Here is a 22,965-nt window from a genome sequence, read left to right as displayed (position 1 = left end):
TTATTAACCCCTTTGTATCTGTCTTTGGCATTTCTCAAAGGTTACAGCACACAAAATCAGTCAAGAGAATTTGTGCCTTGTATCATAGTCAAACATGCTCTGGCAGCCTCTACATAATTAACATATTTAACCAACCCTCATAGATGACTTTTAAATGTGTTAAGTTATCAAAATCACTAGTCTCCAGTAGCCACATCAATAAAAATGCAACCACATGAATGGAGATCCTGGCTATGAACTCCTTCCTCAAAAGTGCCACATGACCCTTGCAAGAGACACAATTCAAGCTTAACTGTAAATACTTTTTAAAAAGAAAAGAAAAAAGAAAAATCTGCCTACAGGAAGTAAATACCCCCAAATACAATTTCTTGGGAAAATCTATCAAATGACAAATGAAACAAATGGGAATGTATATCCAATCCGTTCTACGTGAATATCATGATCTCTCAAGGGAGATGGAGGTGGCCAGGGATGTGTAAAACCCTGGGGAATTTAGAGAACAACAAAAACAGAACTCACTAATCAAAACTAGGATTTTGAGATCTTCAGGAAGGAAACTTCTCTGTTAAGAAAATCATTTACCTTAAAACAGAAGTCCAGGCCAGATGACTTACCCCAAGGCCCCTCAACAACAGAATTTTAGGTTTATGGCCGCTTGCTTACTTAGCAGCTTGTTTGCCCCATTATATGCAATCTACTGGGAAAATTCTGTGAAAATGTTTCTTATGTTATTTTTACCTGAGGAGGTGCCTTTTTGAGCAGCACGAGAAGAGCCTGTAATACCAGATTAGAAAATCGAGGGCCAATCGGAACATAATCTGGAAAAGAAACATTATTATGTTTTAGGGATTCAATACACACATGCACATATTCCAAACATTCAAATTACCTGCATCAAGAGTAAACATCGTCCTTACTTAGGCAACTAATAATAATTAGAAAAATAGTATCTCCAATAACTTGAATGCTTAAAACATTATGTAAGAACTCTCATCTGTAAATCTTTTGAAAAAGCTTTGAAATATCCATTTTGAATTCAGGTAGACATTGTTGTCTAATACTCAGAGATAGTTTTTTTTGTTTGTTTTGGGTTTTTTTTTTGTCTTTTTAAGGAAGAAAACAACCCAGGTGTACTTGCTAACCATTTCCAAGAAATTACTGCAGAGCCTGGTAATACAGTAAGTTCACAGGCAACAAAACATACTAGAAAACGAGTAAGGGGGAAATGGTAATTAATAATGAAAGTACGGTACTTCAGTATAACCGATATGATGGTAGAGTCACTAAGACTGGTCCTCAGATGGTCCAGAACAGAGAACGTTCTAAAACTTTGTTAAACTTCTACTAAACCTTCAAGACTCCGCATAAACGGCCCCTCGTCAACTTTCTCTGCATACTGCATATATACGCACCCCAGCCTGTGCCTAGAACTACCTTCAGGCACCAGCCCTCTGAAGTCCAAAATGATCTTTCCCTTTTCTGAACATCCAGAACACACAGCACATTCTACTTTGCAGTAATTTTCACCGATGGAGGCTACAACAGCAGCATGTCACTTATTTTTTCCGAGACCCTAATAATTCCAGCACAGCAGAAAGGGCTCAGCTTACTTGTGGAATTGATGAACAAACAAGTACAGATAGTAACTATTCATACAAGTGAAAATATACTCAGAGGGCACACATTCCTGACATAGTAGTGTTGCTATGACCACACATCTCAATTGTGTTTAGATAAAGGAATTTACACAGAGCTATGAGTTTGTGCTTAAAAGCTTTTAAAGAAATAATCCTATAAACTGGGTTGAAATGTATCAAAAATAGCAGACCAAAAACCCCAGGTCACTAGATGAAACTATCACATAGTTTCTAAGACCTCAGATTCACCTTATTATACATAGGGACGTCTCTGCCCTGTAACAAACATTGCCTTAAGAAACAAGAGAATAAATAACAGAGGACCTAAAGCAAGTCTGAAAATCGTGAGGAAAATGTGGTAAGAACAGTTAACTTGAAATCATTCCTACACCACTTTGGACAGCTTAAGAACGGATCACTCAGGTGTTGGGTAGTATTTTCAGAAGTTGATAAGTCACCATGTGTGTTCAATTTCTTTTTTTTTTTTAAAGATTTTATTTATTTATTTGACAGAGAGAGATCACAAATAGGCAGAGAGGCAGGCAGAGAGAGAGGGAGGAAGCAGGCTCCCTGCCAAGCAGAGAGCCCAACGCGGGACTCGATCCCGGGACACTGAGATCATGACCTGAGCTGAAGGCAGTGGCTTAACCCACTGAGCCACCCAGGTGCCCCTGTGTGTTCAATTTCAATACAGCATCCTGAGTCACTATTATAATGCGTTTATCCCAGATTTATCTAATTTTTGCAATGAAATAAAATGTAAGTAACACACTTTTCTGGCATTTACTGGGAGATGATACCTCGTGAGCTGCATGCAGGGACAGTCTTATTATTCATCTTTGTATCAGGTAGCAGTGCATTTCAGGACAAGAGATGATTAATCGATATTTAAAAAAATTTTTTTTAAATCACTGTAGAGCACTTGTAACTTTCAGAATGTCTTCAACAATGTTATCATGTTTGAGCAGTTCCTCTAAGGGATAAGTAAGGAAGGGAATCTAGTTTCTGTTCTTATAAAACAGGTACACTTGATTTCACTGCAAAAATTAGATAAATCTGGAATGAATGCATCGTAACAGGGGCTTGTTCTTATAAAACAGAGACTGAGGTCCCAGGGAACTTGCCGCTTCTCCCAAGTGTTATTTCATTCCATTCATAAGCCCTTCTTCCCTTAGTTCTGTCAAAGTTCTTAAGCAGAAACTCTGGGGTACAGGCAGCTCAGAGGTACTAAATAGCAAATAACATCCATCAGCGGAAATTATTAATCATTTATTACATGGCAGAGAGCTCTGTGGAAGAAAGAAAATAATACGAGGTGTGGGTCCTGATGTTAGAGCAGTTTATGATGGAGTTAGAGTCATACATATTTAACATGAATTCCGTCCCTGACTCCAGATAGAACAGATAACATAATTCCTTATAAGACAAAGGAAAGTGTTTCTGTTGCTCTCTACTTTATAAATACCTGTTATTTTTCTCTTGCAATTGCTGAGACATTAGTGTAATGAAGCCAAGACAGTACAATGGCGAAAGTTAAGACTCACCAAGCAGCCTCTCAATGTCGTCCACAACCACACAACTAAGCTGGGATTTATACGCATCATCAAAGATCTGGAAGAAAGTAAAAACCATTTATTATCTCACGGCTCTCCATGATTATGACAAGTTCCAAGAAGATAACATTTAGTTAATTCTTGAGCAATGCCTAAACAAAGCCCAGTGTAACACCAGTATTTCAGGCTCTACGATACTAGAATTTAGCAGATAATAGAATTTGAGAGCTAAGAGTTCTTACAACCTAAAAGTGAGGAAATTGAGGACCAAAGCAGTTAAATGACTTGGTCAAGAGGATACAACTGGACCTTGGCTGAGCCAGAAGAAGGGTGATGCTGTTTTCAGCCCCTCGAGCTGGGTATGACACACACACCTGGGCAGGCGGAGGGGCAGGTTGTCATTAACCAATGGACAAATCCCATCAAGTGTATCACAGTGGTCTCTCCTATGTCTGGAGTATGACTTCAGTGTTGTGACTCAAGAGCTAGATGGAGCCACAAGGGATGGGTAGAATAAAACTGTATATATATTTTTTTATCGGTAAGAATTGTGGCCCTGGGTCGCCTGGGTGGCTCAGTGGGTTAAAGTCTCTGCCTTCGGCTCAGGTCATGATCCCGGCATCCTGGGATGGAGCCCAGCAACAGGCTCCCTGCTCGGCGGGGAGCCTGCCTCCCCCCCCCCGCCCCACCCCGTCTCTGCCTGCCTCTCTGCCTACTTCTGATCTCTGTCAAATAAATAAAATCTTAAAAAAAAAAAAGTTATAGTTTCAGAGCACCCCATGGATATCAATGGTAAGAATTAATTTCCGTATCCCAGCCCAGTCTCTCTGGTTGATAAATAACCTCAGTGCACCAAGATGGTAACCACCCTTCCACCCATCTGGCTTGGGGTGGCATAATATTTCTTAGTGGTTATCTTTCCTTTTATTTAAATTTTATTTTATTATTTCAGTGTTCCAAGATTCATTGCTTATGTACCACACCCAGCCGTGGTTATATCTGAACCATAGATAATTAAGCACTAGGCACAGAAATAAAGTAAATCAAGTTTTCACTATTAATATTTTTCATATTTTTTTAAAGATTTTATTTATTTATTTGACAGACAGAGAACACAAGTAGGCAGAGAGGCAGGCAGAGAGCGGGGAAAGCAGGTTCCCCGCTAAGCAGAGCCTGATGCGGGGGGCTCGATCCCAGGACCCTGAGATCATGACCTGAGCTGAAGGCAGAGGCTTAACCCACTGAGCCACCCAGGCGCCCCTCATATTAAATTTAAAGACAACTTGTGTATACTTGGTCTTGAAAGTATTTGTAACAATTAAGGAAATGTACCGCATCAAGATTAATAGATTAGCCTTACTAGTTCAACTTAAAATGGGCCATGGAATAATTCATTTTGATAAATTTTTATGTTGGAAGGTAAAAGATAAATAGCCTTACAAACAGTAGAGATAGTCTAAGATTCACCATATTTATATTATTGGTTGTATTTTAATTTATTACTAAATAAATATTACTTTGAAACTCAATTTTTTGTTAGACAACTGAAGTACTTCACAGAGAAAATTAAACATTTTAAATGTGTAAATATAGTTTAACATATTTAAAGAAATTTAATTAAGTTGTAAAAGTCCCCTTTTAAGGAACTTCTAAATTTCACTAGACCTACAAATAGAATGAGAGATGTCAGGGTGCCCAGGTGGCCCCATTAAGTGTCTGCCTTCAGCTCAGGTCAGGATCCCAGAGTCCTGGGACCGAGCCCCTCACTGCATCGGGCTCCCTGCTCAGCAGGAAGCCTGCTTCTCCCTCTCCCACTCCCCCTGCTTGTATCTCCTCTCTCGCTCTCTCTCAAATAAATAAAATCTTCAGAAAAAGAGAGAGAAAGAGATGTAATTGGACTTTATAAAAGTTTGTTTACTTTTGTGTTAAAAAACTAGGTCTCATTACAAAATCTTAATATTTTGACTTTTCATTTTCTAAACCTTAATTAGCTATGCGTGGTCTTTTTTATGCTCAAAAGTCACCCTCAATGATGCAAAATAAAAACATGGAAAAACGAATCAACTCATGTTGGCAATCCAGATAGTAAGTTCCTCCCAACACCCTATCGGCTCTGTAAGGCAGGCATTGTCTTCCTCAGTGCTACGTATTCAATGTCTGACACTGCACTGGTGTTAATACATGTTCCCGAGATGCTGGAATGCAAGAAAGCCTCTGGTGCTTTCCTTCGCACCATCCCCTTTACCCTCAGTCACTCCCTACGTTAAAATCCCACTTACCCTTTCATCTTCGGCTATCTGTCTCCCCCACTGGATTGTGAGGTGGATAAAAACTTGATTCATGTCATCTCAGGAACCCAGCACAGAACAGTATTTATACTTGCCCAGTGAATTCAGTGGTTGAAACAACACAAGTTCTAATTCCATCTGGCCATAAACCACGGTCTCTGATATGCTATGGTATAGCATTTTGTATACTGTGTACATATTAAGGATTCATTACATTCTTCCTTGTATTATACTAGAATATAAGCAGTCTGAAGGCAAGTATTATCTTAATTATCTCTGTATCCTCCTATCACTTAATAGAATACCTTACCAGAAAGTAATCAATAAATACTGACTGCAAGAATACATATGCATTTTATTTTGTTTTTTAAAGATTTTATTTATTTGAGAGCGAGCGAGAGAGAGAGTGCACAAGGAGCAAGAGGGGAAGAGGGAGAGGGAGAGGCAGACTCTCCACTGAACAGGGGGCCCACCAGCAGGGCTTGATCCCAGGACCCTGAGATCATGAATGACCTAAGCCCAAGGCAGATACTTAGCCGATGGAGCCACGCAGGCGCCCCATAAATATGCATTTTTACAATCAAGCAGAAATATCGAGTGGGTACTTGGAGACATATGACTGAAGTCAGGGTATGGAGCTCACCCTCAGGGCAGTAACTGCTGAAACCAGGTAAGAGGATGAGACCTTGAGGAGAAATAGCAGAGGTAAAAGAGTAACAGGCTAAGTACCAAATCTTCGAGTGTTACTCTATGCGCTCATTTGACGAACATTTTCAAATTCCTATTGTATATCAAGCATCAATGAGGGCAATGGAGAGAGTAATGAATGAGACAGATATGATCATACTTCCACAAAGCTTGGAGTGGGGGAAGCAGGTCACAGGAAACCACAATAAAGCATGACACTACTGCACTGGAGGAAACTTGAGATGTGTTGGTAGTATACACAACAGAGCTGTGGTAGTCCCTAGGGATACCCACGCATGTGCTGGTTCTCTCTCTCTCTCTCTCTTGCATGTGGTAGGATTATCATTCCCCACCCCCTCTCAAGACAGGGATGACTGTGGGGCTTGCTTCAGCTAATGAACTATGACTGAATACATACCACATTCTAAAAGGAGCTTTAGAGCTACTGCATGATTCACCATATTCCCCTCATCCTGCCTTGGCTGTCACGATCTCACATGTGAGAGGGAGCTTCTGTTATGTGTTAGGGTGAGTCTGAGAAGCTATAAGGAGCAGAGCTCCTCCTCTGGGCCACAATGGACATGTAGGATGAGCAAGAAATTAACTTTGTTATGTTAAACCACTGAGATTTGGGAGTTGCTCGTTACTGCAGCATAACTTAGCCTATCCTAACTGACATGGAGGATTACATAGTCAACGACAGTATCCTAAATTTAGGAAGTGGCATTTCAGCTGAGATCTAAAGGATAAACTATCAGTGGAAAATGGGGAAGAAAATGTTCTAAGCAGAGCGAGAATATTAGGAGGCTTGGAGTGAGAAAATTCAGGAACTGACATATAGTCAATAAGAATTAAAATGAAGAGGAGTGTGGTATGTGTGTGGAATGGCAGGTGAGAGAAGAGGTGGCAGAAGAACCTGGAACTGAAGGGTCTTAAAAATTTCACACCAGTTGAAATTTTATTATAAAGGCAATAAAAAGCCACTAATTTTAAACAATGGATCACCGTATCAGCTTTATGATTTAGAAACATCTTTGTGGCTGATATATAGAAAAGCATCAGAGGGGAGCAATCATTTTTTAATACTGTAGAACTCCAGGTGAAAGACAATGGTGGTCTGGAAGTGGGAAGGGGAGTGGGTGTTCTGATAAATGGATGGATTGTAGAGATACTCAGGAGGCAGAACTGAAAGGACTTGGTGATGAATGGGTTTGGTCATGAGGAAGAAACTAGAGTTGAGGGTTCCTTCTGGTTTGACTACTGAAATAGAGGAGCCAGCTCCCGGAGAGATGCTGGTTTGGGAATGGAACATGAGTACATGGAAAGAGTGAGGAAAGAGGAGCTCTTTACCTCTCTCTATACCACTACCAACCCCCACCCCCCCCAAAATAGGGAAGAAAAACAGGACATTTATTTCAGCTTCTTGATACATAATGATCAAGCTTTGAGTTGGTGAATCCAAGACAGGAGAAAAGTTTAGAAACAATTTCACTGTAGTTCTTGGTTCTGTTTTTTTTTTTTTTTTGGTAAGACTGGACCAAGATAGCAGTCAACATGGTATCGTATAAACTCGGGTGATGTCAAGGAGTCACTTTTCAGAACACTCACTCTTCAAATCATTTTTTGGAATTCTGCTAAAGGCTCTGATGCAAGCATATGATTCTGTGTGTCAGGCTGTACTAGCGTGGATTAGAGCCACAGGGGCAGGGACACAGAGGCCTAGCTATCCGCAGTACTCCATTTTTCCTGAGTCAACCCTTCTCCCTTCTTGAGAACAGTACAGAGTTTCTACCACTCCAGGAACTCAGGACGTTACTGGGATCAAAACTGATGCTAAACTGTCCGCTGTCTCACCAGTTTACGTCTGACACTGAGTTCACCAAGCATTACAAATCACTTCATAGCTGACCGCATGATTTACCTATAAGATTTGAGAAGAAAAGTACCTATGGCAGTCATTTAATGTAGGTTTTTTTTTTTTTTTTTTTTAACAGCTCTTAATGTACTAATTACTATCATGAGGAGAGGAGCACTCAGGGCTCCCTTAACAACCTACTAACCATGACAAAGGCTGTGCGATTCCAGTTGTAACTTGACCAGTTTCAGTTGACAGGTCAACTGAAACTCCTTTGGGTAGCAACTTGACTCTAATTTAAATACACACACCCCTTTCACTTCTTACACACATAATTCTTTACCTCACCTAGTCACTAGTGTAATGTAAGGTCACCACTCTTCCTCTGAATCCTTGTTTTCAGCCCACTCCTCAGCCCCTTCCGCTCCTCACCCCCGGGGCCCTGGCCCTAGTCCGGTGTTCACTGAGGGGACACAGACTTGATGGCCAAGTACATGTGATTAGCTTCCAGGTGAATCTCTAAGTGAGAGATTTACACAGTGACCTGGGAAGTTCTACCGCACCTCTAGAGAGCTAAACGCAAAAAGGAGGAGAGGCACCAGAAAGAAAGATGCAGAAAAAATACAATTGTACAAACTGCCCGCTCTGATGTGCCAAACCTGCCCCTCCTAAGAACGTTTGGCACAGAGAGAGCCAGCTCCCGATCGAATGACACGGAAGGACAGTTAGGCAGGCCGGCTGCAGCTGGAGCTGGGGGCTGTACGTCGAAGACTCTTTAAAAATTAAATTTAAAAATTTAATTTTTACAAAATTTATTTAAAAATTAATTTAAATTCAGATCCTCTCATTTAGTAAGATAAATGTATGCCACTTAAGACTTTCTTATTGAGGAGGTTATCCGTTGGGGATCAGGGAAGTAGTTATCATGCAAACCCAGACACCTGAAAGGGGGCCGCTGTTAATAATCATTCTGGAACAACAGGTAAAAACCAGGACTGCTCAGACAAATTGGAATGTCTGGTCACCTGTAGGGCAGGTAAAATGATCAGTAGAGATAGTCTCAGAGCCTGGGGAGAAGTCTGAAAGAGAAGGCTAAAGAAAAAAAATCCGAAGAACTAAAGGAAGAAAAAGTGGGTGAAAGAGTGGCCCCAGTGAACATGGACATAATGAGAGGTCTATTCTAGAAGATGAATAGTATCTCTAGAACACACAGAATCCCACAGTCTATTTCTGCTCTCTGGTACCACCTCTCCTGTGCAAAGGTAGGTACTAGGTCACAGGAGACAAACTGAAACACGAGGAGCCCGAGCTGAAGGCGAGAACACGCCGGCTGCGCCAGGCACACTCTGTGCAAAGGGAGGTGCGGGGCTCCTGCCACACAGGGGCTGGGGCAGGTCTGAGTATGGCCCTCCAGGACACTGCAAGCGCTCCAGGCACCGAGCCCACTCCTGGAATCTACAGACAAGCCGGGAGCCACCTGTGTGCACGGGAGGGGCGGCAGCTGCCGATTCTGGAGTCTACGTGAATACAAATGGGAACGCGCCAGCATTCGCTCCATGTTAATCCCAGCCTTTCAGAATCACAAACCACAGCAAAGCGTGTTCTAAGTGGATTCCATCCTCCATTTTCTATAACCTCATTAGTGCTCTGAGGTAGGTGAAGCCAAATTCTCCGGTTCTTCTGGGGCTGAAAGAGTTCATCTCAGTTCTGAAGTGGTTGGCGTGAAGTACTTAGTAGGAATCTGATGACAGTACGAATCTGATGACTTAGAAAATCCCTAATGCAGTAAATCTGTCAGCAATTAGTTGAAAGCATACCCTAATCATATTTGGTAGCATATAAAAACGTAAATGAGCAAATTCAAATCGGTGCTATCAGTAATAATCTCTAGTTTCTAAAAATAAGTTGGGAGTAGACCAAGCAAACATTAGCTGTCTTCTAATGAAACTGCCTCAGGAAGTGGACCTAAACTTTTGGCAAACTACTAAAGCTTCCTGGAATGACCTTAAAATCCTTCATTTGTTCTTCCTGCTTTTCAGGAAAAATTCCTTCATTTTTCACATAACACAAACCCCAAAGTAGGATATTCTTAATAATACAAAAAGTCACAAAGTCTGAAAGTTCTCCTAAAGGTTGCACCATCCTCCTTTGTGTGCCAAAGAGATATAAACGCCAGAAGACAAAGTGTATTAAACAAAACAACACGCGCCCACCCCCCCACACCCCCAGCCATACGGGGACCAGTAGTCACTTCCGGAGTGTCCACTTGTCTCAGTTAATACATGCACAAACTCCGACAAATCAGCTACATGATATATTAGGATGTTAACCAAAAACATCCAAATTCTGTTGCTTAGTAACTGCTGTCAAAAGATCCAATTTCCAGCTCTGCTCTTTCTATGGACTAAACCATGAAAAGAGGAGGATTAGGCACCATGATTCTGTTCTGTACAGACTACAATTTGCAGTGGGATTTACAGGAGGATATTCAAAGAAGATTATTTCCTTCTTGCAAAGCTAGTGGAAAGGAAAATTTCTTCCATTAATTTTCAGTCCTTTAAAAACAAGACTATATTATGTTATTAATGGGTATAGTTTTCTAGATCACGGATATTCCTACTTAATTTTGTTCAAACAGTTCAGTCACATCGGATTGTTCTATTTCATCTCTGTACTGATTGTGTACTCAGGAAGCATCAAGATTTGGTCATTAGTTAAAATCAAACTCTACTGTTTTGTTCTTTTGTTCATGTAATGCCACTAATAGAACTAGTAAAATAGATTTTTAAAAAATACACATGTGAATATGGATAAAGGAAATAAAATTTAAAAATAGAATGGAGCTGGGAAACAATCATAAAATGGGAGAGAAGAAGATCTGTAAACACTTCAAACATCTTAATGGAACATATGGTATCTCCACCCACCCCACCCCCCAATGTGAGGATAATGGCAGTGTTGAGGAGTTCATCCAAGGAGAAAGGATTTATTAAGCAAATTAAGAGAAGTACAAGGTAAAATTTAAATTAATTGAAAATAAACTACTTTCATGTATTTTAGCATCACCCATATGTGAACAAGAAGCAATAGCTTAATTACAATTAAATCTAAGATACTCATTAATGCAAGCTGAACGACCCTCTCTACTAACAAAAACTCTTCCCTCTTGGTTTAAGTAATAAAATGGTATATAAAGATGCTCGTTCTATGAGGCAACAAATCAGACCACCTCTCTTTAACAAAAATTAATGTGCTAAAGTTATATGAAACTATCATATTTCTGAGTATCACGAACTATTGCCACTACAAAACACTTAAAAAATCTTTTAACTCGAGCACTTAGTCATTAAAATGTAGCTGAAGAAATAATTTTAAATGCTAATCTATTACCTCTCGAATTGGCAAGAAATATTTTAATAAATTATTAAAAGATTTTATTTTTAAGGCATCTCTACACCCAACACGGAGTTTGAACCCACAACTCCGAGATCAAGAGGTACATGCTCCACTGACTGAGCCAGCCAGGCGCCCTTGCAAAAAAAGTATTTTAATAACATCAAGTGTCAGTGAGAATCCAAGGCAATGGACACTCACATGAAGGGATTGTGAGTGTAAACTGGTACAACTTTTCGAAGATGTAGACTGTAGAAATCAGCAGTATTTTTACATAAGAGTTTTGATACCAATATTTATCAAAAGTCTTCAAAATATTAATGTTTTTACTTTAGCAATCCTAATTCTGTAGGAAATGTATATACAGTAATAATGATATGTAAAAATAACCACTACACTTTCTTGAGCTCATATGATATCCCAAGGCACTGCGTGATACTTTACATAGATTGTCATCTCACTTAATTCTGAATATTATCTTCATTTCATAGGTGACACAACAGAGGCTTATAGGTTAAGTGACTGCAAGACCTGGTAAGTGTGGTGGAGCTGGGACTCAAAGACAGATCTATTTGAGACGTAAGCCCAAGTTCTCAGCCCTTAAAATATGATGCTACTCTTAGAAAGAAAAACCTAGTAAGGGGGCACCTGGGTGACTCAGTGGGTTAAAGCCTCTGCCTTCGGCTCAGGTCATGATCCCAGGGTCCTGGGATTGAGCTCCGCATTGGGCTCTCTGCTCAGCGGGGAGCCTGCTTCCTCCTCTCTCTTTGCCTGCCTCTCTGCCTACTTGTGATCTCTGTCTGTCAAATGAAATAAATAAATAAATAAATAAACATTCCTTAAAAAAGAAAGAAAAATCTTGTAAGAAAATGGGAGTAGTGATTTCCCTAGTTTGGTGGTTCTACAGAATATTATATCTAATTGTGAAAAAACCTGGAAACAATGTTCAGCAAAGGGGGAATTTAAAACAAATATTATACAGCTATTAATATAATACTGAGATACATTTTAATGACACCAAAAAAAAAGCCATAATATATTAAGTGAAAAAAGTAGGTTTAAAACAGTATATCCAATGTGACCCCCAATGTGTGTGTGTGTGTGTGTGTGTGTATCTGAGTACAGAAGAAAACTGAAGTACAAATATAGACTCCTTTTTTTTTTCCTTCTGTGTGTTCTTTTTTTGTGTGTGTGATTAGAAAAGCTGCATCTTTGAGGAGGAGCAGCATTTAAAAGGAAAGAAACGTTTTTCCAGAATTGATAAAAAAAAAAAAAGTACAAATTATTTGTGTTCTGAAAAAAAAAAAAGAAAAGAAAAAATACCTTCCCATCCTAACACTAAAAATGAAGGGAAGAGAACAGCAGTGGGAGGTAGACTAGAAGTACTGAGGAATGGCATTTATATTTCATTTTCAAAAGCAGCTTGGAAGACTTAGCACCTTTAGACTGGTTTGAGCCCGCAGGCTTTTGTCAACCTATCATTAGGCAACAATGTGAAAACTATTTGCAGGGAAAGATTTTGCAATATTTCTAATATATTTCTAAGACACCTATGCTTCATTCTTTTCTCTGCTCCTGTATGTACTTTAGTTTCAGGGGATAACATTTTTTTTTTCCAGAGAAAATAAAAAAGTCTAATACAAATTTATTATACTGGTGACATGGAAATCATTTTTGTAACTTTAAGGGTGCATAGATGATGCAGACAGTGAATCATGAATCAGAACAATTTTGAATAAGCTTGTATAGACACTTATTTTTCTATTCCTTAGCCTTCCACTCATCTAAAACTCTACCTTGAAAGGCTTTAACAATTTAAAGATTAAATCATAAGTTATTAAGCCATTAATTTAACCATTTAAGCCTCTAAACCCAGCACATATTACCTTCCCCCCTCAAGTCAATTTGCAAGAGATTAAAATAATAAAAATGATAATATCTCACACTTGCAAAGCAGCTTTGATCTGGAGGAGCCTAAAGTGCTTTTTTAAAACTTTATAGAAAACCTAGGACCATTCCACCCACATCTCCGAGTACATCTGAGGTAGCAGCTGGCAGCTGGGGAAAAGCAATGGAGTAATTTACCATCTGCAAAGGAGACTACTACTTCAGAACACGTACGAGGAATGGATGGGGTTATGGAAATACGCACAGAATTAGCTGTTCAATTAAATGCTACATTCGATGGCTACAGATTCCAAGGGCTATTATTTAAAGTTTCACCATAAGAAGTTGTTTAGGTTCCGTTTAGAGGGGGAGAAAAAAACCCCGAAAAACAAAGAAAAGCCACCCTCACCTACATTAGGGAAGTTACTGGTTCTAGTGATTCTGGTCTAGATATTCCCCAGGAGAGCTACTACTGGTCTCACCTCAGACACAGAATAAACGGACTCTGATATTTAAGTTCTTTTTCTGTCTGGCAACATTTCCCTCTTTCACACTAACTTCAAGGACTTTTACACAGAATATTTACCTTTTTTCAAAGGTTTTATTTTCTTTTGAGCGGGAGCAAGTAAGAAAGAGAGCACAAGCAGGAGGCGGCGCAGAGGGAGAGGGAGAGGGAGGGCGGACTCCCCGCTGGCCGGGGAGCCTGGGATCAGGCTTAAGGCAGACGCTTAAACAACTGAGCCATCAGGCGCCCCACAGAATATTTACCTTGATGCTACAGTACAGGACACGAATCCTGGTTCAAGCTCGGGCCCCAAGCATGCTACTTGAACAATCTTCTGCCATCTCACCAAACAAGAAGCTAGCCTCTCCAACTTACATTTTCGGGGAAACTGCTTCTTTTAAAATATCATCTTTCCTCTGCAGTCTCTTCCCTTAAAAAAAAAAAGCAACTAAAGTCACTGTACCCTCCATCTTTATAAAGTGGGGGCCCAAGAGCAAGTTTCAAGAACTCCGGAGCTGTCTTTATAGGCAGCACCTCAATCCTCAAAGTTCTCTCCTCGGATTCTGATTTTCATAGCTAAGAAAGATCAAGCATGAAAAAATCAGATTTAAGTAAAAGAAATACTTCAACTAGATACAAAAAAAAAAAAAAAAATTTCTTCACTGCCTGGGAGTATACCAAATCAGAGTATCACTGGGAACACAAGCTACCAAGGGACATGAAACGGTCACTACATTTTCGTCAGTGACTTTGGTTGTTTTTAAAGAGCAGCCACTTACTATCCTAGAAGCCATACACGGCATTTGTTTGAATGTAGGGGAGATGGACCAGACGGTCTTAGAGTCCTTTCAGCTCTAAGATTCTATTCTCTGTTGCTCTTTCACTGATGGTTCAAAGCAGCTGCATTAAGAAGGTGACAAACGGCACTCAGAGAAAGGAAGAAGGATGAGGACTGCACTAACTTGCCAAGCAGACTCTGACTGTCCTAATAGACCACCATCCCTTTGTAGGGGTTTTGAGACTATCTTTCCAATGATGTACCTCTGTTCTTTCCCAAACTATGTAGTGAACCTAATTGACCCCAAACACTGTGATTTTGTACACTGATTTAAAAAAAAAATCCTAAATGAATCTGTTCCACTCAAATACTTTTATTTTTAAAGATTTTATTTATTTATTTGACAGAGAGAGAGAGAAACTGAACAAGGGGAGGAGCAAAGGGAGAGGTACAAGAAGACTCTGCACTGAGAGCAGAGCCCAATGCAGGGCTCAATCCCCGGACCCGAAGATCGTGACCTGAGCAGAAATCAAGGATGGGATGCTCAATTGACTGAGCCACCCAAGGGCCCCTCTATTCAAATACTTTTAACTTGATCTTTCTTTCAGTTGAGTTAATACAAACCTAAGAAATGAAAATTAACTGTAATATGTAGTAAACAAAACAAAATTTGGGGGCGGCTGGGTGGCTCAGTTAGTTATGCATCTGCCTTCGGCTCAGGTCATGATCTTAGGATCCCAGGATCGAGCCCCAAACCAGGCTCCCTATTGTGCAGGGAGTCTGATTCTCCATTTCTGTCTGCCCCTTCCCACACTCATGCTCTCTCTGGCTCTCTCTCTCAAATAAATAAAATCTTTTAAAAAATCCATAATTTGGAAGATAAAGAAATGCTAGTAAGAATGCATTACAGACTGATAAATCACAGACCTGTACCTCTGAAACAAATAATACATTATATGTTAATTAAAAAAAAAAAAAAGGAACATATTACAAAGTTAAATCTACCTAAAACACAGTCACTGTTTCCCCCCAAATTCTGCTGTTAATCTAGCTCCACTTGAGAACATAGTTGCTATGGGTTTTACATATATACATGTACAAAGATCGATACAGAGGTACATGTGTACACACCCGTATCTAAGAGATTGGAGATTAAAATGAAAGTAAAAATCTCGATACCTTCTTCATGGCCTGACACTTGGCTGTCTCAGAAAAGCCAATCATCTTATCAGGAGAACAGATCTTGATGAAGGGGAAGTTGGATTCCTCTGCAATCTTCGCGGCTAGAGCCGTCTTCCCACTATGAGGAGGGCCTGTGCAAAGATAGGAGCAAGTCAGGGGAAAAAAGCCAACCTAAGCAAAAGGGAATAAAACAAGTTTAAACGTTTATCCACAATGTACTGAGGTCTCAACTAGTAGCTCATTAACATTTCCTGACACAGTTTTATAGCAGACATGTTTTCTCTTATTTATTAGCAACTAAACTTAATGAACTGATTAGCATTTCTCAAAGGTATGATGAAATACATTCCTTCGTTCTTTCTCACAGTCATAATCTTTCAAACTTCTGGCTAAATCTATAAAATGCAAGGGTTTTGTTTCTTAAAAAGAAATAGAATGCGTTCAAATGCATATCCATACTCACGTTATGAGTTCCATCAAATCATAGGTCTAACAAAAAATATGATCTTTTTATGAGATGACATTGCAGGCAGGGAAAAGCTGCCTTATAGAAGCAAATGTGCCTTAAAAAGCTAAAATTTTAAAGATTTAGTTAGGCCTTCTCATAAAGGCAACCAAATCTGTAAACTTAACTGTATTTGGACATTTCCTCTCTCCCTTCTGTGAAATGGAAGATGTGTCCCTCTTCCATCCATAAACCAACCAATTCTTCCTTTCCAACTTCTCAGGAACTTGACACTGTCTACATCCTCTTCCCCATTTGTTCCATCTCTTCCTCTTCCCTACAGTCTGTCCAACAGCATTTCAGCAAGCTCTAGTCTACCTAACAGTTTAATAAACAAAGCAAAAAACTCTTTCTGGACTCACACCCCTCAACATCACTCCTTCTCCCTTCAAAATGGAACTACTCCAAAAAATTATCTGCACTGGCCCCTTCACTTTTCATTTTCCCTCCATCCTCAAACAAATCCTCTGGCTTCCATTGCCATTACACGGAATCAGGCTCCCATCTGGGTCACCAGTGATCTCTAGGTCACCAAATTCAACAGATATTTTACCTGTTGGCTTCTTAGGAATATTTGATATAATGGATAACTCCTCTTTTAAAAAATACTTTTCTTGACTTCTGTGAGAGCTCCTTCTCTTTCTCTCCCTCTTACCTCTTGCTCAATCTCCTTTGTCTACTCTTCCTGCTCTACTTGGTTTTTAAATGTTGACATACCTCAGAGATCAGTTCTAGGCCTCCTCTTCTTCTCAACTTCCACCCCTCCTGTAAGCCACCTCACCCAACTCCCATGGATTCAACAACAGTCTATATATACAGACAACTCATGAATGTTACTGCCAGCCAGGCCTCTCTTCTGAGCCCACATATCCAATGGGCTGTTAATATTTCCAATTCAATTATCTTATAGGAACCTCAAACTCAACATATCCAAAACTGAACTCATAATTTTTCTTCCTGAAATCTGCTTCTTCACCAGTATTCCCAATCTTAGCAAATAGCACCATTTACTAGGCGATGTATACGAGAAACCTAGCGGTTATACTTAATAACGCTTCCCCATATTCAATCTAGTTACTTAATATTTCTAAGTTTAGCTTCCCTATTTACCAAATAGGCCAAACAGAAGCATATGCCCTCAGAGGATTAAAGTGGGGTTTAAATAAGATAAGTGTAAAGTGCCAGAAGAGTGACTAGCAAATAACAGTTCAAAGAATGTTTCCTTAATTGTGATTAATAACTAATAATAATAATGAAGTCTCATTTAGTCTCTCTCCTACATATTTCTCAAAATGGTCTACTTATCTCCATCTCCACTACCCTATATTACTTTATTTTTTTTTAATATTTTATTCATTTATTTGAGAGAGAGAGAGATAAGAGAGAGCACAAGTAGGGTGAGGGGCTGGGGAGCCTGGATGGTTCAGTGGGTTAAAGCCTCTGCCTTCAGCTCAGGTCATGATCTCAGGGTCCTGGGATCGAGCCCCGCATCGGGCTCTCTGCTCAGCGGGGAGCCTGCTTCCTCCCTTCTCTCTCTCTACCTGCCTCTCTGCCTACTTGTGATTTGTCAAATAAATAAAATCTTAAAAAAAAAAAAAAAAAAAGTAGGGTGAGGGGCAGAGGGAGAAGCAGGCTTCCTGCTGAGCAGGGATTTCCCAACATGGGGCTCCATCCCCAGGACTCTGGGACATGACCAGAGGCAAAGGCAGACACTTAACCGACTGAACCACCCAGGAGCCACTACCCTATGTAACTTTAAACCACAATCAGCTTTCATTAAGTTGCATTAATGCAACTGCTTCTATCTTTTCTCACCCTCCAATCTATTCTCTACCATGAAGCACTCATGATGTTTTGAAAATACAAATCTTACCATGTCACTTCACTGCGTAAAGCCCTACAAATGGCTTCTATTGTCCCTCAGACAGAGCCTGAATCTTCAATATGGTCTACAAGACTGTGTACCAACTGGCTCCTGTCTACTACTTTAGTTTCATGTCTAGCCAATGTCCCTATCTGTTTCAATCCCCTTCCTCCCTAGGCCTCTTTCACCTGCTGGTCCTTCTACCTAGAACACCTTCCCCAATTAATCTGCTGGGCCAGCTTCTCCTCATCCTTCAGGTCTTGGCTTAATGGGTTTTAGGAGGCCCTCACTCCCAGACTTTGGAAGGAGTTAGATCCTTCTGTCATGTGGACTCAACAAACCTTTCTGTTGAACTAATCATAACTGTAAACAAGTAACTAGTGAATAGAATGTCCCTGCTTTTCTGTCTACTTGGTAAAATCCTAACTAATCCTTCAAAGTCTAAATTAAACACCATCCTTCACTTTCTTTGATCATCCCTGGGCAAAGTGACTTGCATTCACACACCCATTTACACACATATACTGTAGTTAAGAATTTATTTACATGTCTTTTTTTTTGTGACCAGACTGAGTTCTGTGTCCTTGTATCCCCAGCAACCAGTTCAATGCCTAAAACATTTTACTCAATGAATACTTACTTAATTGAATTGAGTACTGTGTGCTATCATATAGTCTATTACATAACACAGCACTCAGTGGATAGTTATTTAATTGACTCAAGTACTCTGTGGTAGCATACAGTCTAGTAAGTAACAGAAATTTAGATACAATCCCACAAGAAAACTAGTTGCTATCATTCATCAGTGACATTCTACCCCAAGAAAATTTTCATTTACACACAATATTGTTACATAGACTGGATCACTATTTTTAGATCATGAATAGATTTAGATTAGAAAATAATTCATTTTTCTGGAATGTGCTAAATAACTTTGTAAAAGTGGGTTTTTAGGTTTTGGGGGGTTTTGTTTTATGCTTTTAATGCCATCTGCTCATTCTTTCTCACCTTCCAAAAGGACGCTAACCAGTGGTGTGCGGTCACTATTTTTAGTCTGCTGAACCAGCAGCTCCCCATCTTCTAGAACTCGTGTAACTGGATCACCCCATTTGATAATACCATTCATAATGTAGCTTGCATAATCCTCTTGGTTTGTGCCAAATGCCTATGGAGGAAAAGGATAATTTAAAGCATTTTGGGTGTTAGTATAAAAACGAAAATACTTAAAGGTACAAAAGATGAGTAGTAATTCCTACACACTAAAAAAGCTGAGCAATATCCCATATTAATGTAAAAAGCTTAAAAAGCAAATAAAAGCAAAAACAAAAAAACCATTATTTTCTAATTTCTCATTTATCCTTTTACCTAGTGGTTAGGGGAGTTACTCTGGGTGATTTAATGGAATAAAACATAGATTCTATGGTCAGATTCTATAAGAGCCCACATCCTCATAAATCTCTGAGAAAGGGTAGTTTCAATGTACTTGTTTCTGTAAGGAGTATGTTGGATGTAGCCTTCTGTTAAGAACAAAGAGAAAAAGAGGTCACGGACTTAGAAATTAGAATCAGTTGGCTCAGCAGACGGAGATACTATCCTCACACTGACTGTAGGTGTCTTGGATTAAAATGGGAAATGAAATGGTAATGAGAAGATCTTGTCCACATCAGCTAGGTAGCAGGGGACATAAGTTCAATGGCACCAAGGTTAGCCTTGGTTTCTAAATAAAAGATTTACAAGGAGGTAGAAATGGGCAGCTATACTGAAAGACTAAAGTATGAGAAAATAGAAATAAAAGCAATTACTATATATAATCATCTTAAGTGTGCTCGCTACATTTTAGAGCTTCAATCACATCCCTCTTCGTTTTCAACTTCTACTTTCACATTGTAACTCCCATCAAACCAGCTACCAAGAGGAGTCAGTAATGTTAGTACTTAGTGATTTAAATGAATTTTGTTTTCATAAGGTTAACAAGTGAAGACAAGAGTAGGAAAACCCAACATAATCTAAGGGTCACATATCTTGAGATTTTCAAATCTTAAAAAATTATCACATCCCTCAAAAAGTCAGTTTTTCATTACCCAACTTATGGAATGATGTTAACATTAGAATTTACACCTCACAGAAAGTTATTCTCTGTAATACCATCTCTTAACAATACACTGTGGTTTCATTACTCTGTTACTTTGCCACCAAATCACTCTGCAGACCACCCTCTTGTCCGTGCACACACTAGTCTTTTGATTCCTGAATACAGAGGAAAGTTATCATTCCCTGTTTTGGATATGGGAAACTGAATGGCCCTATAAAAAGTTATAAAGGAGGAGCCTAGGAAGTACTGGTTGAATGGCTACTGTAGGAAACAGGTAGACAATTCAAGTACAAGTACATAGTCCAAGCCTCATAAGGGCAGCAGCAAGATACCTGAACCAGGAAACAATGACCACCCCCAGCCCAACCATATGTAGGAGTCTTCCTTACTTATCCTGTCATTTTATTCTGTTTTATCCCCCAGATCCGTGCAATAAATAAAAGTAAGTTATTAATTACTTAAGTAAGTTATCTTAGTTTTCCCCCTTCCTGGTAGCCAAAATATTTTCATTAAAAAAAATCTTGGGATAAATCAGTCAGGCTGGGCTCTAATATTTTCACTATTACAAATGACAGCAGCAAAAGATAAAGTCATTTCCATTGTTCAGTAACTTTTGAAAGTAATTATTTTATATTTAAAAGACAACAATCATAAAGTATTCAGGGCTAAAACAAATTGATTTTTGTCTTTAAAGGAGATTCGCAACAAATAATGATTGTTAAGACTATATAAGGAACTTATGCAGACCAAATAAAAGTAAAGAATAAGCAATACGGCAGAAATATAGGCAAAAGACACGAACAGCATTTCACAGAAGACATTCGTATGGCCAATAAACATAAGGAAAGATGCTTAACTTCATAAGTAATCAGTGAGGTACAAATCAAGACCAAAATGAGATCTCATTTTACATCCAATTGAATGGCAAAAGTTAAGTTTGACAAGACCCAGTGCTATGAGACGGTGCTGTCCCTATCGTGAGAAATAATTTCAATTAAGTACCGATTAATTACCCAGTCACCAGCATTGATGTGCAAACGGCTCTCATGTAGGACACTTCCAATATTGAGATTTCCTGGTTTTTAAAAAGTACGTATGATATAACCTTACAGAATATTGTGCAAAATGGCATTTACTTTTCTCTTGAATTACGATTATTTTTTGGCTTGTCCATCACTCAGTATCCATACTCACTGGTTTGATATCATTCTCCAAAGAAGCAAGGAAGTCTCCTCTTGTCACCTGCAGGCTCTCTGCTTTCTCCATGTCCACTTCCACCTTAGTACTGGCCTAATTAGAAATGGAAACAAAATGTAAGGACTTCCAAGATGTAAGAATATTTTCGGTCCAAGAGTGTAATGCCTGAAGACTTAAAAGGTGTCTCTTCACAGACAAAAAAAAAATCTCTCTCAAATTCACAAACATACATAACCTTTGCCTGAACAAATCCGCTTCTAGGAATTTATCCCTTGAATATATCCACAAATGTATGCAAAGTTATATATACCAGGATATCTATTAGAGTGATTTATAATAACAGAAGATTAGAAGCAAATTAAATGTCTAGCAGGAGGGCACCAGTTAAGTAAATTATGACACATTTGACCAAAGAATGCTGGATAGCTTCCCTCTTCCCCCCCACAAATAAGGCAAAGGAGGAGAAAATATATACTGAGGGTCTCTAAGAACAGTGGTTCTCTTCCTTGGCTGCATACCAGCATCATCTCTAGAGCCTTTAAAGATATACAGAAGCCCAGACCCACTCCCTTCAGGATTTTGATCTAACAGGTCCAACAGAGGGTCCATACATTTATATTTTCATAAAGTGCCACAGGTGATTCTGATGCTTAAGTAGGTTTGTGAACCATTATTCTAGAAGACCAAGGTCCTACAACTTTGATTTGTAGTCATACCTTGTGGTTGAGAAACCATATGCCAGCTCCAAATATTCTGCTTACTGCACCTGGAGCTAACACTTAGAACAGACATCTGGAGAAGCATCAAGGCCTTTATCAGCACTTGGAGCTGCCTGAACCTGATGAGTGACTGAGATACCAACACGCTTTTTAATGCGACTGGGCTCACTCCCAATAGCACAAGGCAAGTGAGTCTAATTTTTAAATGGCACTGCGTTTTTTAAAGAAGGTATCTTCCCAAAAAAATCTGACTGTAAAACAAAAGTATATTAAGCAATACCAACCTTTCACTGATTTCTATAAAATATGACTCATGTTCCTTTAGGAACAGATTGTTGAGACAAATGAAATGACAGACATTTTGTAAAAAATCAGCCTCATGGGATAAAAGGAACTATGTCAGGAAACTGGATCAAGATGGCAAACAGAACGTATTTATTTATCTCCCTCCCTGCCCCAAATCCCATGAAATGACAGAGAGAAAGAGAGAGGTTAAGAAGCATGGAAGATCTATCCAGAAATTTAACACTGTCCCGAGAGGAGTCTCCGAAGGAGAGAAGAGAGAGGCTGATAGAGAAAAAACCAATAAGACAGAAGGAAAAACGTTTTCTGCAGCTAAAAAAAGTCGTGTCTTTGCAGTTGAAAAGATTCAATGAGTGCTGGTCAGGATGAGTGAAAAAAACCCCACATCTGTCTAGACACGCTGTTGTAAACTACCAGAACACTAACGATGAAGAGGAAGTCCCTGAACTTTTTGGGAAATAAAAACAGGTTACCTGCACAGAAACCAGAATAAAACTGGCGTATCTCTCACCAGCAACAC

The 22,965-nt window shown here is 39.4% G+C and overlaps 1 protein-coding gene across 1 annotated transcript in view; it reads right to left on the bottom strand.

Moving 5' to 3' along the window:
- The window catches only part of NSF (N-ethylmaleimide sensitive factor, vesicle fusing ATPase), a 151,068-nt gene that overhangs the window by 28,810 nt on the left and 99,293 nt on the right, over positions 1-22,965 (bottom strand). The window contains exons 13-17 of the mRNA XM_044247713.1: positions 21,421-21,516; positions 19,143-19,299; positions 15,763-15,896; positions 3,182-3,248; positions 739-818 (exon numbers count right to left, since the gene is read on the bottom strand). Coding sequence (XP_044103648.1) covers positions 739-818; positions 3,182-3,248; positions 15,763-15,896; positions 19,143-19,299; positions 21,421-21,516 — 534 coding nt within the window. The remainder of the gene's footprint in view (positions 1-738; positions 819-3,181; positions 3,249-15,762; positions 15,897-19,142; positions 19,300-21,420; positions 21,517-22,965) is intronic.

The sequence above is a fragment of the Neovison vison genome, chromosome 5 (assembly GCF_020171115.1).
Source record: "Neovison vison isolate M4711 chromosome 5, ASM_NN_V1, whole genome shotgun sequence".
Lineage (NCBI taxonomy): Eukaryota > Metazoa > Chordata > Mammalia > Carnivora > Mustelidae > Neogale > Neogale vison.
The sequence above is the reverse complement of the archived record's forward strand: the minus strand, read 5'-3'. Positions and strand labels throughout refer to the sequence as shown.